This window comes from Canis lupus, chromosome 30 (genome assembly GCF_048164855.1).
Source record: "Canis lupus baileyi chromosome 30, mCanLup2.hap1, whole genome shotgun sequence".
Lineage (NCBI taxonomy): Eukaryota > Metazoa > Chordata > Mammalia > Carnivora > Canidae > Canis > Canis lupus.
This window is the reverse complement of record NC_132867.1, coordinates 39,699,330-39,717,780: the sequence shown is the minus strand read 5'-3', so window position 1 is coordinate 39,717,780 and position 18,451 is coordinate 39,699,330. Positions and strand designations below refer to the sequence as shown.

The following is an 18,451-nucleotide window of genomic DNA, read 5'->3' as shown; positions in this document are numbered from 1 at the left end:
CCGTGCCCCCCTCTCCCGCGTGCCTTGGTGACACTCCAGGAGAGCATGCAAAGCACAGAGCATTACTCACCTTAGAGACTACAGAGTTCTAATGACGTGTGGCCAGTTCGGCCGCCACTGCTGAGAATCGTCTGGGAGTGGTAGGTTGAGGCCGAGGAAGATGCTGGGGGGCTGAGGGGTGGGGTGAAGGGGAGGTCCAGGGGGGTTAGAGCTTTCTTTACCATTTGGAAAGGCGAGGGGAGGCCAAGCAGGTGTCTGGGGAAGTAAATGAACACACGCACACACAGGTGCACACAGACTCGTGCCCCGATGCGTTGGGCCTTTGCTGGCAGGTGGGGCTCCCCAGTAACTCTGTGTTCTGCTAGCTGGAGCTCCACATGAAAGAGAAGAAGGAGGACATCCAGATCAAGTGGTCCTTCATCCACGCTGCGGAAACGGCCGTCACCGTCCAGTCCAGAGCCCCGGTGCAGGTCAGTGCCTCCATTGTGAGGACCCACCCCCCACTACAGGTGTGCATGGGAACACCTGCGCGTCACCACCACCTGCCGAACAGAGGCTCAGACCAGCGCCCCTGTGCCGTGCAGGCTTCTCCTCTCCTCCCAGAGCATGGGGCCACCCGGTCAGGGCAGCAGGGGTGGTGGCCTTGCTGGACCTGATGCTCGGGGTCCTGACCCAGCTGCACCTGCAGTCAGCTGGGAGCTGCAGGGAATCCCGGGCCTGCCCCCTGCACCCCGTCATCCCCCTCATGGGGTTCCTTGGGCCTGGAATAGTTTCTAGCACTCCTGTGGCCTGGAGAAGCACTGGCGTCATGTCACCTGGGGGACGCCTGGACCGGGTCGCCTGCCTGATTCAGCAGACCCTCCTTCCCGCCCTGAGGCTCTCCGCTCAGGGCTCAGGCTCAGTCGTGGCCCCTGGCCGGCTCCCAGGGGCAGGTGTCTGTCCCCGCGGTTTTTGCAGAGGTGCATTTAAGGTCGGAAGGCAATCTCCCTGCTGCCCAGGGTCTTAGGTGTTTGAAGAAATGAATCTGGAAGCAGGGGGTGGGCACACGATGTCATACTGGGGTCCCTTGCGGTGGCTGGAAGGACCATGACAATCATGTGCCCCAAAGGCTCATTAGGTGGTGAGGTCATTCCTCTGCAGGGTTTTGATGATCGTCGTTTGCAGTCTCACCCCGTTTCACCCTCTGGTTCAAGCCCTGAGAGATCCCCAACAGCATTAAGTGAATTTGATCCTTCGTCCCTATGCGGTTTTACCTTTCAGGCCTTGATACAAATGCGTGCAGGTGTTTTTTAATTAATTAATTAATTTTTAAGACAGGTAAGCTTGAATTGCTGCTCCTCTGACGGGCACCCGTTGGAACTGTCACTTTTCCCAGCTGTCGGGGTTACAGCCGGCATGCAGACCGTGTCCCTGGAGGCCCGCTTCCTGCCCTGTCCCCCTTCCTTCCCACGTTTGCATCTATCTCCTTGGCCCCACTGGCGGGGCGGCTGGGCCCACCTGTGTGCAGAGGGATCCCCTGGCCGGCTGTCCCAGCACCACTGCGGCCGTGCACCCGCCCTGGCGTCCGAATTCAAGCCCTTTGAGGAGGGCAGACCTCTGTTCGGGGTCCCTCGAGTCAACTCCGTCCTTGTGTGGCCACGTGACCAGCTTGGCGGAAGTTGAGGGTGCTGCTCCTGCCGGCAGTCCGGCTTGGGTTTTGTCCCTCATCTTTGTAAATGTACAAACATATATATATATTTAACATGTACAACACATGGTTCAGAAGTCACAATCCCATGAGACATCCTACCCAGACGTCCAGTGTTTGCTCGTCCCTTGGACCCCACCTGCCCCCCGCATGCTATTGCTTTGTTCATTAGTTCCTGTTCACCTGATCCAGGTTTGTTTTTGCAAAAATGATCTTACTCCCCCAATACTCACCCAAACAGTGGCATGCTGTGTCTGCTGTTTGCACCTTGCCCCCCAGCATCCTGCGGCTTCTCTGACCGTCCCGTGCTCCTCAGGTGAATGCAAAGTGAGACTTTCCAAGTGCGGCGTTAAGCTGCACCCCCCTGGGAGCCGGTCCTGTGGGTGCAGGACCCGAGCCTCCAGCCCTCCTCCCCTCCCGTTGTGGATGTGATGGCCCCAGGGGTGGAGTGGGGGGATGGCCCGAGCCAGCTGCCCATCCTGGGATGAACTCTGACTCCAAGCACCTCAACACACCTCTTCATCCTTGCTTTCCTCCTCTATAAGGGGACAGGAGATTATGGGAGTTAAAGAAAAAAAAAAGACCCGAATATATAAGCAAGACAAGGTCCATCCATGTGATGGAATATTTTTCATCCCTTAAAAAAAAAAAAAGGATAAGGCTCCAACACTTCTGAGGCTCCCGACACTTTCTACAGCATGAAGGAAGGTATGCGTGTGACAGGAGCCTGACACAGGACACGTAATGGGGGAGCCTGTAGCTGGGAGATGTCCCCAACAGGCAAATCATCCGATTTGGGGCCGATCGGAGCAAGTGGGGCTGGGTGCTAGTAGGGGAGAGAGAGGGTGAGCCTTCACAACTTGCTAGTGGCTACCCAACTCCGGACGTGCTGAATGCCACTGAAGTGTCTACTAAAGACGGTTCATTTTATGTTATGTAAACTTCACCTCCGTTAAAAAAGAAAGAAAGATAGAGCCACCAAGGATCCGTTGAAGAGAAAGATGACAGCACCGTGGTTAGACGTGTAGACCCCAGAGTCTTCGTGCCTGGGCTGGACTCTTGGCTCTGTCATCTGTGAGCTGTGTGGCCCTACATGTCTTTTTTTTTTTTTTTTAAGATTTTATTTATTTATTCATGAGAGACATGGAAAGAGAGGCAGAGACACAGGCAGAGGGAGAAGCAGGCTCCACGCAGGGAGCCCGATGCGGGACTCGATCCCAGGACCCCGGGGTCACAACCTGAGCCCAAGGCAGAGGCTCAACCGCTGAGCCACCCCGGCGTCCCTACACGTCTTAATTGACGTCTCTGTGCATTAGTTTCCTCATCGGTAACATGGGGATAATAATATTCAAGGTGGTTGCGAAGATTAAATTCATTACTACGTGTAACTGCACAGACGTGGCCCCGACATATCCTAAGAGTGATGGGAGTATTTGGTCATGATTTGATAATTTGTTGAGTTTCTCGCAGAGACTAGATGTTCACTAATTGGCCCAGTGGGATTGAGGTTGCTGTCATAGGGCCTGGCAGGTCAGTCCCTGAAATCCCTCCAGCCCTGCAAGTCGGGTGGTCCGGTGGAAGTCGCTTCGTGCAGCCCCCTGCGCGGGGTGGGGATGGCGGGAGCCCCACGGCGATGGCATTTATACCAGTGGGTGCAGCTTCCCTCCGAGTGATGGCACCACAGTTTATGTATTTGTTTAGCTATTGACGGATCCTTAGGTACTTTCCAATTTGGGGCCTTGTGAATAGTGGTGCTGAGAACATTCTGGAACACCGGAAGGCGTTTCTGTTGGATGTTCATTGTTACAGCTTTCTGGCGTTGCCATCTAATACAATATAAATCATCGCGCTTTGCTCCTTGCTCCTCTACAAGCTCATCTTTCCTACTGGGCCCTTTTGTTTACTTGGCTACTTTATCATTTCAAAAAAAAAAAAACTGGCAGATGTCCTGCAAGAAAGAACAAGCACATCTGTCTGAAAGGCTCGACACAGACACAGCGACAAGTTTCTATATTGTGCCAGCCTTTATGGTCACCGTTTTTAATTTTTTATTTATTTATTTTTTAATGATTTTATTTATTTATTCATGAGAGACACAGACAGAGAGAGAGGCAGAGACACAGGCAGAGGGAGAAGCAGGCTCCATGCAGGGAGCCCGACGTGGGATTCGATCCCGGGTCTCCAGGATCGCGCCCTGGGCCAAAGGCAGGTGCCAAACTGCTGAGCCACCCGAACTGCCCCAGGTCACCGTTTTTTAAAAAATAAGGAGCATGAGTGGCTTCTGCGATCGGCAGGGAGCGCCCCGTCTCCCCAACGAGGACGAGGACAGTGCGGGTCCAGAGCTGACCCCACGGAGCCCGGGCAGCACCCGGCGGGCTGGGTCTTGGGGCTGTGGCGAGGGGAGCTGTCCCCTGCCTACCTGGTGCCCAGTTAGGAAATGATTTGGTGACTTCCTCCTCTTTCGGCAGGACCGGGTGGCAGAGACTGATGCGGTGTCCGAAAGCCTCAAGGACATCCTGAAGCGCCTGGTTACTTCTGCGACCCCGTCGGTGGTCCTGAGCACCAAGCCCGTGGACGTCAGGGAAATTCAGGTAAAACCGCCGAGGGCGGTGCCTTGTGGCCCATCGGGGATCAGGGTCCCCTCTGGGAGAATCTGCGCACCTCTCTAGCGGTCCCCTATCCCCCGTGGCAGAGCGAGAGTGCCTGGCACCGAGTCAGGGACCAGCTTCAAGTTCAGGGCCCCAGGTTCCAGAGCCCCGCGGGATGGAAGGAATAGGTGTGTGAGCTGCTCCCCACGGTCCGACCCTAATTAGCCCCGACCCTCTGCTTTTCTGGAGCTACAACCTGACTTTTCACTGTCCACGCAGGGCCTGTGGTCTCAGATCTCCATCCTTCCAGGACTGAGACCCAATTAGCAATGAGAACATGCCCGCAGAGCAAGGGGGCTTTGCATTTATATATATATATATATATAATTATAATATATAATTAAATATATATATTAATAATAATATATAATAATATATAGACAATAATAAATAATATATAATAATAATATATAAATAAACTAATAAATGATATATAATATATAATATAATTATATATATAAATAAATAAAATACCTAGTTATATAGTAGCCTCTGTAACTGTGTGAGCTAATTATATATATTTGAAAATATATTTATTTGCTCATGAGAGACACAGACTGAGAGAGAGAGAGGCAGAGACATAGGCAGAGGGAGAAGTAGGCTCCTTGCAGGGAGCCTGGTGCAGGACTCGATCTCGGATCCCGGGATCACAACCTGAGCCGAAGGCAGGTGCCCAACCACTGAGCCACCCAAGTGTCCTAATTATATATTTATATATAAAATGTATGTTTAAAAAATTTTTTAAAAAACAATGTATGTTTATTCATATACACAAAAGCTTATTATAAGGAGTTGGCTCCCATGATCGCAGAGGCTGACCAGTCCCAGGATCTGCAGGGTGAGTCTGCAAGCTGCAGATCTGCAGGAGACCCAGGACCGGCCTGAAGGCCAAGCAGGCTTGAGAGCCACGGAGAGCTGGTGTCTCCATTCAGGTCTTAAGGCAGGAAAACTACCCCTGATATCCCAGCCCCAGTGGTCAGGCTTGAGGAACCCCCTTTTTTCAGGGGAGGTCAGCCTATGTTCTAGCAGACCTTCAACTGATTGGATGAGGCCCACCCACATTAGGGAGGGCAATCTCTTTCACTGGGTCTTTTGATCTAAATATTAATCTTATGCAAAAATGTCCTCACAGAAACACCCAGAACAACGTTTGGACACATACCCCGTGGCCCTGTCATGTTGACCCATAAAATTAACCATCACACATAGATATTTGAAATATTTCATTTCCACTCTGGACATGTGATTGCTCTAGCCCCAGTGCTCATGGACTTGGATCATAAGGACTTTTTTTTTTTTTTTTTAAGATTTTATTTATTTATTCATGAGAGACGCAGGCAGAGGGAGAAGCAGGCTCCATGCAGGGAGCCCGATGTGGGACTCGATCCCAGGACCCCGGGATCATGACCTGAGTCAAAGGCAGACGCTCAACCCCTGAGCCACCCAGGCGTCCCTCCTAAGGACTTTTGTAATTACTTCTTGCAGCTCACACTTGGCAAAGTCCTGGTTCACAGTAGTGTTTTCTAAATAGTGACCTTGAGATGTTGGCAAGCTTCCCCAGCACCCAGGATCCCTTCCTGGAAGCCTCTGTTTGTGTAGAAACCTGTGATGTCTCCGAGAAGCCTTTCCAGGATTCCCAGACCTTTGTTCTTAAGGGACCACCACCCCCCCGCCTTTTTAAAATATTTTATTTATTTATTTGACACAGAGAGAGAGAGATTGAGAGCAAGAGAGCAGGAGGGAGAGGGAGAGAGAATCCGAAGCAGAGTGCAAAGCCATACCTGGGGCTCCATCCCACAAATGTGAGATTGTGACCGAAGCCGAAATCAAGAGTCAGATGCTTAACCAACTGAGCTACCCGGGCGCCCTGGGGCCCCGTCCAGAGAGCACTCACGGGGCGCCAGGGTGGCTCAGACTGCGAAGCGTCTGCCTTCAGCTCAGGTCGTGATCCTGGGGTCCTGGGTTTGAGCCCCACATCGGGCACCTTGCTCAGTGGGGAGACTGCTTCTCCCCCTCCCTCTCCGTCTAGCACTCCCCCTGCTTGTGCGCTCTCTCTCAAATAAATAAAGAAAATATAAAAAAAAAAAAAGAAAATGTAAAAAAGCGCTCACCGCGTGAAGGGAGGGAGGAAGCTAGTTTGGGGAAGGTTTAAGGCGATGTCCTCCGGGTTAGAGGAGCCTTTTCTCTGTTGGAATTGCCTTGATGCCCGTTGAAGACATGATGATGGACACTGGGCCCAGCCATACCCACCTCTGTCACCACTTTAGTGCCTCTCCGACCCCCCGATGAGACTCGGACAGTCCTCACCTGGGTGGCGCTATGCGTGACGGCCCTTGCCGTGTGCGTGTCGGGCTGCTGTCCCGCTCGGTGCCCCTGGGCAGTGGGCCCGCAGCCTGGAGAGGGCACCCCACTTTCTCTTGAGCGCCTGGCCTGGGTCGGGTGTGGCCCCAAGGCAAGCTTGCTTCCAGTTTCCGCTCACAACCGGATTCTGGGGGGCCCTCTGGCTGAACCTGGTTTATTTGGACAGAAAAGGTTCCCACGCAGGGGAAGAGGTGATGCTGGATTGGGACCCTCACTTCCTATAGGAATGGAAAGCTGTTACGGAGCCGACTGCAGGGGGTCAAACGGGATTTCCTGGAGACCCCTCCTCTTCTCCCCTGGTCACTGCCTTTTGTTTTTCCGTCGGCAGCATCTACAGCGCGCTTCATCTGCTCCTCAGGAATCCTGCCCTCCCAAACCTCCAAGGGCTCACGAACTCAAATTATTGGTGAAGAACATCCGAGCCTCGCTGCTGAACGATCCTGGTGCTTCAGGCAGGTGGTGGGGCTGCGGGACACCCTTGGGTGTGTGTGTGTTGGGGGTGGGGGGCCCAGGCGAGCATGGGGGGACATGCGGGTTCTCCGTGGCCTCTGGCTTCCCTGCAGCATCCTTCACTTGAGTCTGCAGCATGACCCCTGCCTTTGAGCAAAGAGCCCCTGAAAACCGTAATAGGAACGCGAGAAGACCATTAAAAACCAGTCCCAATTTTGCGTGCATGAAGGCTGAGGTGGGGGGGAAGGGATGCACCTGTGACCTTGCCCTTTCCTTTCGTCCGAAGAACACCTTTTTGTTCTTTTAAACTATCGAACGTGGAAATACATATTAAGCATCCCTGACTGATATATGATGTGAACCTTCTTTCTTTTTTAAAAAAAATATTTTATTTATTTATTTGAGAGATAGAGAGCGAGCAAGTGAGCGTGAGCAGGGAGGAGGGGGAGAGGGAGAAGCAGACTCCCCGCTGAGCAGGGAGCCCGATGTGGGGCTCAATCCCAGGACCCCAGGGTCATGACCTGAGCCGAGGGCATTTGTTCAAGCAGCTGAGCCCCCCAGGGGCCTGTACCTCCTCCTCTCATAGAAGCTGAAGTGCCACATGGGCTGTTTATGGGGGTCAGCAGGGCCTCAGGCCCATCGGGGACCCCTCCGTGCCAGAGAGGCTGTTACCTGAGCAGGGACAAGTGTCGCAGAACCGGTCATACTCTCGGCGTCCTGAACGGCTGCTGAGACCCCAAGTGCACAGCAGCCTGGAACAGAACCCAGCTTCCCACCGCGGTTCCATTTTGCCGAGGACGGGAATGAATTCTTTATTGCCTGAGAACGCTGAGGGTTGCGTATCTGCGAGGAGGGCCCAAAGCACAGTCCATCCACATGTAACACCCGAGACTCTGTGCGACACCAGCTGTGGGCGACTAGCTTGGTAAGGGCCCTTGCCCGTGGCCCTGCGAGGCCTGCCCTGCTCACCGCTGCGGGGACCTCTGACTCTGGATGCTGTCGGCCCGGGCGGGGGTCCCTGTTCCTCTCCTCTGCCAGCGGGTCCACGTCGGGGTCCGTGTCTCCCGTCGGAGGTGATTGTGAAGACCAGTAAGATAATGTGCTTGGAACAACACTGCGTGGTGCACGAGAGGGCCAGGGACTGCGGTGGTTACTGGTTCCACGCTGTGTTCACAGCTCTCTGCCCTGGGACAAGCGTTGCCTTGAAGCAGAAACCACCGGGTACTAGTGAAACGTCCCATTACCCGGATCAAAGATCCTTAAATCTCTGATTGAGCTGAGTCAGGGATAAAAACACATCCTTCGTGAGTAGGGAGATGGGGTCTCTGCAGGGTATCCCCAAATTTAGGGGTCACCCCGGAGGCCTTTTGCAGGGAGGTAGTCTTGTCCCAAAGTGGGGGGTCACATCAGCTGTAGTAAAGTTGCCCCTGGGAAGTGTCACCATCCGGTCAGGAAGCAGGGGCGCTTGGGGCCCACCGTCCGGGCCAGTAGATATCCAGTTGGGGACAGGAAGCCTCAAACCCCAAGTGCAGTGCTTTGAGAGTTTGTCAGTGGCCAATGAAATCGAGAAAAGCCCCTCGGAAGCGGGGAGCCGAGGCGTCAGGTACGTAAGTCGGCCTGTTAGGTGCAAACGGTGTCTGCGTGCAATGCAGTTCTAAATAGGAATGCCCCTTTGTGTGATTGCAGGCAACGTTAGGCCACAGTGTGTGGTCCGGCTGAACGATCCCGTTCAGAAGTTCAGCGCCCTCGCGAAAACCACGACCGAGCTCGCCTGGGAAGAAGAATTCACCTTGTGCGTACGGCCTGGTTGAGGGGCTTGCGTCCGCACAGCCGCACCTGCTCACGGCGGCCAGATCGTGAAATCCGTGTGTAGCGCTGCTAATACCCCACACTTAAAAATTTTTTTAAGAACTTTTTTGAAAAGGTGTCTTAGACGTCCCAGGTGGCTGTAGGTTGGGTATGGATTTCTTTCTGAAGGCAGCCCTGGGTACGGGTCCCCTCCTCGCCCGCGTCCTACTGCAACCAGAGAGCGCTCTGGGCAGGCTCCCTTTGCTTCTGAAATACACGCCGCTTGGAGCGGAACAGAGGAGACTTTGGGTGGTTTCCAGAACATAGCAGGGAGCAAAGGGAGGAGTAGGGCCCGTTGATAAGAAATGGTGTAGGAACCCTAAGTCATGGGGTAGGGAGCAGCCTCCCGCCAGCACGTGCAGAAGCCAGGTCCATTCCGGAACGTCCGGGTGGCTTCATGGGATCTATTAACAGCCCACGACGATCTCTCATGAGCTCATTGTGTTGTTAGATCAAAGGAGAAAACAAACTTAGCTTGGTAACATGCCCAGATCATCATCAGTGACCTTTCCTGTGCGATCCTAATGTTAAAAACTTAATTAGAATAAGATTTATGGCCACCTGTTTAATAAGCTTAAGGAAGTCCTATATAAATGAGAAAGACCAGAAGTCGTCCTGTGAAAGCCGAGAGACAGATACCCACTGTTTTGTTCTAGAAGTAAGGGTAATGCACTCGGATAAGAAAAGGAGGTCGTGTACAAATACAGGAAAGGAAGAGGCAAAACGAATTATTACCTGGAGGTGATACTATTGCCTATCTAGACTGCTCGAGAAAATCAGCTGGAACGATCAGAAATAAAAACGGCTGTAGGATAGAAGTAATAGTAGGAAGCTCATAGAAATAATATTTCAGTGAAGTGGCTGAGTCTAAAAATACAGAAATCAGTTGCTTTCTGATGCTCTAGCAACAAACAGTTGGAAAAAGTACTGGCGGCAGGTGTCCCATGTATAAAATAAAGGGTTTTTAGGAATCATTAATGAAAATAGGAGCACTCTCCTGGAAAACTGGGAAAAGATGTCTGAGCTAGAAATATATTAAAGTAAGAATCGTAGATAGCCAGAAACTTCTGAGAAGTTGTTTGATCTCAGAAAAAAAATTTTTTTTTTAAGATTTATTTATTTATTCAGAGAGAGAGAGAGAGACAGAGAGACAGAGAGAGAGGCAGAGACACAGGCAGAGGGAGAAGCAGGCTCCATGCAGGGAGCCCGACCTGGGACTCGATCCCGGGTCCCCAGGATCACACCCTGGGCTGCAGGCGGTGTTAAACCGCTGCACCACCGGGGCTGCCCTGATCTCAGAAATAGTTAAAGAAAAACAAATGTAAACCAAAGAGCTTATATATATATATATATATATTTTTTTTTTTCCACCTTATGGGTTGGTAAAGAATAGGTGAGTGAGGATGGGCTGGGGGAAGTGTAAATGGGAATAACCATTCTAGAAGTCCTCACTATGTATCCAAAAAAAAAAACCAAAAAAAAAAAAAAAAAAAACAACCTCTTAAATGCACATACCTTTTGACTGGCATTTATAGTTTTCCTAAGGAAATAATCACACAGTGTGTATAAGGATGTTTACCATAGCTTGTTTATGATTATGAAATGTTATAAACATCAAGCCATTATTAAGGCCTGGTTATTTTTTAAAATTTTTTTAAAGATTTTTATTTATTTATTCATGAGACAGAGAGAGAGAGAAAGGCAGAGACACAGGCAGAGGGAGAAGCAGGCTCCATGCGGGGAGCCCGACGTGGGACTCGATCCCAGGTCTTCAGGATCAGGCCCTAGGCTGAAGGCGGCGCTAAACCGCTGGACCACTCGGGCTGCCCTTAAGGCCTGGTTAATTAAGGATTTGGATAAATAAGATCTCCCAAGGCCAGATAGTAGAGTACTAGATGCCTATTCAAAGTGGCGTTGCTCTGTAGCTTCTGACCTGGAAAGACGTCGGATATCTTACATGGAAAAAAAAAAAAAAAGGCCACAAAAGGGGAGAGAGGTATATATCCTGTTCTATTTTTTGGTTTTAGAAAACTTACAGAGCTACGCTCTTTGATACAGTAAGTACTAGCCACACGCGGCTCTTTAAATTTGAATTAATTAAAACGAAACAAAATTGACTTCAGGCCCTCAGTTAGCACGGGCCTCGTTTGGGGCTCCCAGTAGCCATCTGGGGCTGGCGGCCACCGTACTGGAGGGTGCCTGGATAGAACATCCTCTGTCATCAGTCAGAAAGGAGCAGAGAGTTCTAGGAGACCAGTAACCAGAGATTAACAGTAACTGGGGATAGCGAAGTGGCAGGTCCTCTTTACACTGACGGTGATTTGTGTTTCTTTCTATAATGAGAAAAAAAAAATACTGTTTTAAGAAATAATACAGCATTTGCAAGGATTCACAGCTCTTTTTTTCCTTTCCGCAGTGAGTTGAATGCCAAGTCGAAGGAGTTGCACCTGCAGATTTCAGGGGATGAGCGATCCTCAGAAGGTGGGTGTCGAGCAGGTGCGGAGGGGGCGGCCCTGCTCTCGGGGAGGGGTCATCCAGCCGCCCTGATGGGGCCTGGAGAAGCTGAGAAGCCCTTCCCTGAAACCACTCCGGTCTTTCCGAGGCAATGTTTGCTTGAAAGTCCATTTCAGTTATGAGCAAGGGGATACATTTTGGAAAAGAATATACACAACTGGGTTTTGCCTTATTTTTTTTTTTTTAATAAATATCTAAAATTTTTTATTCAGCCGTTCTTGGCTTAGAGAAGTACTTCTCGACCTTCTTAGCCTTAATAGACCCATTCTGTTGTGTTCCTAATTGGGGTAAAATGCGTATAACATAGAAGCTCCCATCTTAATCATTTCTAAGTGTAAAATTCAGTGGCGTTGAGTACATCCACACCGTGTGCAGCCATCAGCACCACCCACCTCCAGGACTTTTTCCTCTTGCCACGCTGAGACCCTGGTCTCGTGAAACACCGACTTCCCCACACCCTCCGTCCCCCTGGCACCCCCCCCGCCCCATCCTGCTATTTCTCTCTATGGATTTCAACTGGCTTTTCCTTGTAAAATAAGCCACGGCAGCTTACACTGGACACATGCTTTAGAGACAAGAAAGCTATGGTTAAAGGTAAAATCACAAAAGTGAACATGGACCTGTATATATGCGTGTGTGTAAGTCAGGAGTTTCAGTATGTATTAGGTTTTTATTTTTTTTTTTTATTTTTTTTATTTTTTTAAAGATTTTATTTATTTATTCATGATAGTCACAGAGAGAGAGAGAGAGGCAGAGACACAGGCAGAGGGAGAAGCAGGCTCCATGCACCGGGAGCCCGATGTGGGATTCGATCCCGGGTCTCCAGGATCGCGCCCTGGGCCAAAGGCAGGCGCCAAACCACTGCGCCACCCAGGGATCCCTGTATTAGGTTTTTAAAAATGCCCATAAACATACCAAAATTGGGAGAAGGGGACCCCTTACCTGGCTTATCCTGCTGGGAGACCAAGCCATTTGGTTGTCTCCTAAAATTACAAAGACCCAGGAAAAAGCAATTCAAGCTTCTTGTTTATTTGCAAGAATTCTTCTTCTTCTTCTTCTTCCTTTTTTTTTTTTTTTAAGATTTTAAGATTTTAAAGATTTATTTATTTAGAGAGAGAGAGAGAAAGGGGCAGAAGGAGAGGGAGAGAGAGAATCCTTAAGCAGACTCCCCGCTGAGCACAGAGCCTAACCTCAGCACCCTGAGATCGTGACCTGAGCTGAAATCAAGAGTTGGCTGCTTAACCAACTGAGCCACCCAGGCGCCCCCTTATTAGCAAGAATTCTGAGCTAATTTCCTTGATTCCGTTGTCCCGGGATAAGGTCAGTGAGGTGTTACTGAGATAAGAACTGACGTTCGAGGAGACGGCATGTGGTTTGAACCCAGGGTGGGCCCAGGGTTTGCCTGGAAAGAAGGCAAGTCCCAATCCGTTTCTGAGGCACCACCCCTCTGGAGGCTCATTCCTATACAACCCGATGGGATCTATGAAATTTTACATTAAAAAAACAAAAACAGAACAAAGAACAACCATATTGCCTTTACCCGGACTCCCACAGTTTTGACAGTTTGCCCCATTTGCTTTATTGTTTGTGCTCGCACTTAGTGGTTGCTCTTGATTTTGCTTGCTCGGTCTCTGCATGTGCACCTGCACACATGCCAGTGCGTGCACACACACACACACACACACACACACACACACACACATGCTGGAGGGTAAACCTGTGAATGTCCGAGGGTATCAGGCCCTTTACCTTGCCTTTCTTAGGTGCATATTTCCTAAGAATAAGGATATTCTCTGGTATGTCCACAGTCCAGCTGTCTGCTTCCTGAATGTACATGCACGTTCTGTAACCTGCCCCCGGCGTTCTTCTTCATGGGTTGGCCCCGTGTCCTTTATTTAGAGCAGTTACTTTCTCCCCCCACAGCATCAGGTACCACCTTCAGTCTCCTGTCTCTTATGCCTCCCTTGGTCTAGACCGTGTCCACAGCCTCTCTTTGTCTCTATGGTGTTCTGAGATGTCCCAAAGCTGGAGGACGCTCAAGCAGACAGGATGTGCATTAGGAGGTTGTTCTGGTTGTGTTGGTGGCTCCCTCTGACCCCTGCTCCCGTGGAACCCCATGGAAATGTATCTTTACTTGTCTCCTATCTTTTTAGCTCTCTTGGCAATGACGACCATTCCTTTGGATTTATTCAAGAAGCAGCCCTCTGGGCCCCAGAGCTTTACACTGACCGGCGGGTCCTCCTTTGGCGGCTCGGTGTTGGGTTCGGTCACTGCGGAGGTACGGCGTCCTTCTCTCCCGTGGCCAAGCTCCAGCTGGATGCACTTGAGATAAGGAGCATCTTTATCTGTCAGTTACTTTGGATTCTTGCTTCAGCAGCAAACGAGAAAGTTCCTCACATAAGAGGAGCTCTTGTGTCGTGCTGTGCATTTCTAGACCTGAATGGGACACGTCCCGCCCACGGTCGTGTTGAGTGGTCTGCCATTTGGAGAACTTTCCACAACGGCTGTGTCACGTGGGCCTAACCCACGAAGGGCCACTTGGTTTCGTTTGGTGCTGTAGCCTTTGGGCCTGTCACTGGGCGCAGAGTGGCAGGGATTGAGCGTGGGTCTTGTCACCCCCCCCCTCGGTTCTGGGGAAACCAACCCAGATTAACTACGAGATGGTTACCGTACCGAGGGATGCCGATTGACGCAGAGGTTACCGCCGGGGAGGGCGGCGTGCCGTGCCCAGGGCTTGGTCTACGCGCTGTACGAGGTGCGTAACTGTACCTTCTCTGCAGTTTTCTTACGTAGAACCCGGCGAAGTGAAATCCTGGCAGACGCCTTCACCTGCTCCCGCTGCAAAGGTAGAAAAAGACCGCACGGTGATGCCGTGTGGGACTGTGGTCACTACTGTCACTGCCGTGAAAACCAAGCCTCGCTTCGACGCGGGGAGGGCGTCCCCGCTGAGCTCTGGTGAGAGCAGCCCCTGCAGACTCCAGTCCCCCAGCCCCGTGAGCACCTTGCCTGTCTAGACAGCAGGATGCCGTAGTGAGTGTTGTTCAGACAGTCTCGTGGCACAGACAGCTGGGCAGTGGGCAAAACTTCTTAGCTTTTTGTGTTCTAGGCAGTTACCTTTCTATGCTGTCAAATAAATACACGGCATGCCGAAGCAGGGTTCAACCCGGTAGTGTGCGCTGAAGCTGAAAAATGTAGATGCTAGAGGAAAAATATCTAGTTAAATGAACTACCCTGTTACATTTACGTGGGGACAACCCATGTCGTGTAAGTGGTCAGTGCAGGTTCTTAGGAAGGCTTGACGTGCAGTCATTTTATTCTTTATTTTTATGAATTTTTAAAAAAAATTTATTTATTTATTCATGAGACAGAGAGGTGCAGAGACACAGGCAGAGGGAGAAGCAGGCTCCATGCAGGGAGCCCGATGGGGGACTCGATCCCGGGACCCCGGGGTCACGCTCTGAGCCAAAGGCAGATGCTCAACCCCTGAGCCCTCCAGGCGCCCCATGTGCAGTCATTTTAGATCTAGCTGAATTCTTACCTGTCCCCCCAGCCTCTGCCCCAGAGACAGCTTCCATATAAGTGTAGGCTTACTATTTTATTTATATTATGTTTCTGCTTATAGATAGATACGTGTATTATCTTCCCAGAATAGATTGCCTGGCACCGTTCCTGAATACAAAACGGAAGAAAATGAAATTCTGGCCTAATTAAAATGTTTCTGAAATTTTACTTAACCCCAGGTTCCCATTATCCTTTCTGGGTACTTGGCCCCCACCCCCAGCCCCCAAAAAGATGAGATATCCAAAGGTTTGCCCTCGCCTTTTCCAGCTGCATAGATGGGGTTGCGTGAGAGGTGTGATTTCACCTTCCCTGGAGCTGTAGGTTCAGGCGGGTTTTGGGGCCATTATGACCTGGATTTCCTCCCGGCAGAGTCTCCCCTGAAGACGCCTGTCAAAGTGAAGGTCATCGAGAAGGACATCTCTGTCCAAGCCATCTCCTGCCACGGCGCTCCCGTCAGCAAGACGTTTTCGTCTTCGGACACAGGTAACGGGGCGCATGCTCACTGCTCCCCTCCTTCTGGGCTCTCCTCCCGTCTTTCTCGGCTGCCCAGGGTTCAGCATTTCCTTTTTGGAGTTTGAGGGGAGCTTTTTTGAGTAATGAGAGCAGAACTAGAAGGAGAAAGGGGGAATGGGAGCCAGGCAGAGACCAGGGGTGGTGGTAAGTTTTAGCAGATGCTTTCACAAAAGACACATAAAAACCCAGTTTATACTGGGTTATAAAAGAAATTTATAACCTGGTTATAAAAGAAATTTCTTTTTTTAAAGATTTTATTTATTTATTCATGAGAGACCCGGAGAGAGAGGCAGACACACAGGCAGAGGGAGAAGCAGGCTCCCTGCGGGGAGCCTGATGCGGGACTCGTTCCCGGACCCCCGGGGTCATGCCCTGAGCCGAATGTGTATGTTCAACCGCTGAGCCACCCAGGTGCCCCCCACGTTATAAAACATTGGGGCATGATTTTTCTCCTGCTCCATATACCAGTGCTATGAATATCATAAATAAGCAGGACTCCGGGGTGTGATCCTAAAGGCGGCTTCGTTCGTGCCTCCCACGAGGTCTCCCCCAGAGCTCTGCTTGCACATTTCCCATTTTTACGGTCGCTCCCAGGGAACACGTGTCTTTGGAGAGATGAGTCCCTGCCTCCCTAAATCAGAGCACAATCTAAATTTGGGGATTACGTTTCTCCCTTTGCTCGGGTGTGACCTGCCGCCAGAAGGGGCAGGTGGCTTCTCCTTTCGGGCTCACCCTCTCCCTGTCCCCTCAGCCCCATTTCTGATCTCGCCAGTGTCAAGGATGGGACCAGGAGGAGAGGATGGTGGGGTGGGGGGGGCAGCGGGGAGCCGGAAGCTGTCACTTGACAGGTGCTGTCTTAGGACGGCTTCATACTCGCTCAGCCTGGTGATGGCGACACTGCTTCTCCCCGTGGGAGTGAGTGGTCAGGGTTCTCCGGAAACCGCAGAGCTCCCTCAACTGCAGCGTCCTGGGTGCAGGTCGTGTCCCTCCTCTGGCTGGCGTTCCTGCTCGCTTTACCTGCCCCTGGCAGGTGCCCCATGGCCTTGGACTGCAGGGGCACCTTCACTTGCACCCTTTATTTTTTTACTTTTTATTTTATTTATTTATTTATTCACGAGAGACAGAGAGAGAGAGGCAGAGACATAGGCAGAGGGAGAAGCAGGCTCCATGCGGGGAGCCTGATGCAGGACTCGATCCCAGGACCCTGGGATCACGCACTGAGCCGAAGGCAGGTGCTTAACCGCTGAGCCACCCGGGCGTTGAAACCGAGAAGGGAGACGCTCCTGTTAACCCCCTGCCCCACTGAAGCATCAGGGTTTGGCTGTGCCTCGGCAGGAGCTCTTGCAGTGATGTCGCAGGTGCCAGCTTGGGGTCACAGACCCGGTGTGGCACCTTGGCCATGCTGTGCCCCCTGACCTTCCCCGTGACTCAGATGGGGATAAACAGGGCACCCGCCTCCTAGGGCCTGGGGAGGGCTGCACGCGGCGGTATGCCCGCGGCCCTTTGCACGGCACCTGCTGGGGGTTGAGCCTCCCTGAGAGGTTGGCCAGCTGTGCGGCACTGACAATGGGAAGGAGCCGCCTTCGTGACCTGGCTCCTCTGAGCACATCGTGTTGGGCCGCCGTCGGGATGGAAAAGGAATAACCTCACTACCCTCCGGAGTTCGAACTCTTGTAGAAGGTCAGGGGCCTTTTTGCTTGTTGGCCTACCTGCTTCCGTTGTTTGTCATCAACTCTATGGAGGTAGATGGAAATGAAGGAGATGTCGGCATATAGGCAAGTGCAGAAACCCGGGTATACATCCGTGAGTGCATGGAACCATCCAGAAGCAGTGGCGGACCGAGGGTGGTCTGTGAGCCAGAGCTGGCCCTGTTCCCGTTCGCACATCTCATCAGCCCACGAAGCTTGACCCACTCGCTCTCTGGCCCTTGACGGAAGAGATTTGCACACACCCCCCGCCCTGGGGCGGCCACCCCCGGCTGGGGATGGTTCCCATCAGCCCTGGAGGTCCCCGGGGTGGGGTGCGGGGGGGCGTGCAGCGTGTGCGGCGAGCTCAGCGCCCCCTTCCCCCCGCAGAGCTGCTGGTGCTCAATGGCTCGGACCCCGTGGCGGAAGTCGCCATCCGCCAGCTCAGCGAGTCCTCAAAGCTGAAGGTCAAGTCGCCGCGCAAGAAGAGCACCATCATCATATCAGGGATCTCCAAGGTATGGCCCTGCGTCCCGGGGGGCCGGGTCCTCCCGAGCCCTGGTGACGCCCTGACAGCTCCCTGCAAAGGGCAGGTGCCGTTTGCCTGCCCGGCACGCGGGTCACCACGACATTGTGTTTGTGCGGCCCACCCCGTCCGGGAGGACGCTTGCAGGCTTCTGGCCGGGGTGCTCTGGCTGTGGAGGGGCTGCGGAAATCACACGGGGGAGGCCGTGCAAAGGGAGGGACTGGCGTGATGCAAGGTTCCCATTGGGGGACGGAACCTCCACCCTCTCGCACGTCGACCGTGGGGCGCTTTCCCTTTCCACGCTACGTGTTTCCAGACCATTTTAGTTGTTCTTGCAGTGGAGGCCTGTGCCTCTTGCAGTCAGAGACGTGACGCGTGGATTGTTTTAAGACGTCCCCTTCTCTTGCTCTGCAATGTGGGTGCAGAGCCCTTGGTGGGCGCAGGCAGGCCAGGCTGCCGGAGAGGCCGGCCCCTAGGGCCCAGGGGCCACACGCTGGTCCCTTAACTGGTGTGATTCCCATTTCAGAATGGATGAGGAGGATGCCAGCAAGGGATTTGGTCGCTGTGGGGGGTGAGGAGGTGACGACTTTCTCAACGCAGGGCAGGCTGTGGGAGGGGGGCAGCGTGTAGCTCATGCCTCGGTGGGGACGGGGGGCAG

The 18,451-nt window shown here is 52.2% G+C and overlaps 1 protein-coding gene across 3 annotated transcripts in view; it reads left to right on the top strand.

The window, feature by feature from the left end:
- The window catches only part of C2CD2 (C2 calcium dependent domain containing 2), a 57,399-nt gene that overhangs the window by 26,203 nt on the left and 12,745 nt on the right, over positions 1 to 18,451 (top strand). For all 3 annotated transcript variants that reach the window (XR_012021483.1, XM_072807054.1, XM_072807055.1), the window contains 9 exons: positions 366 to 470; positions 4,156 to 4,278; positions 7,025 to 7,148; positions 8,833 to 8,938; positions 11,411 to 11,475; positions 13,662 to 13,786; positions 14,289 to 14,463; positions 15,439 to 15,552; positions 17,658 to 17,785. Coding sequence is in view for 2 of the 3 variants with exons in the window: in XM_072807054.1 (XP_072663155.1) it covers positions 366 to 470; positions 4,156 to 4,278; positions 7,025 to 7,148; positions 8,833 to 8,938; positions 11,411 to 11,475; positions 13,662 to 13,786; positions 14,289 to 14,463; positions 15,439 to 15,552; positions 17,658 to 17,785 (1,065 nt within the window). In the remaining variant the exon portion in view is untranslated. The remainder of the gene's footprint in view (positions 1 to 365; positions 471 to 4,155; positions 4,279 to 7,024; positions 7,149 to 8,832; positions 8,939 to 11,410; positions 11,476 to 13,661; positions 13,787 to 14,288; positions 14,464 to 15,438; positions 15,553 to 17,657; positions 17,786 to 18,451) is intronic.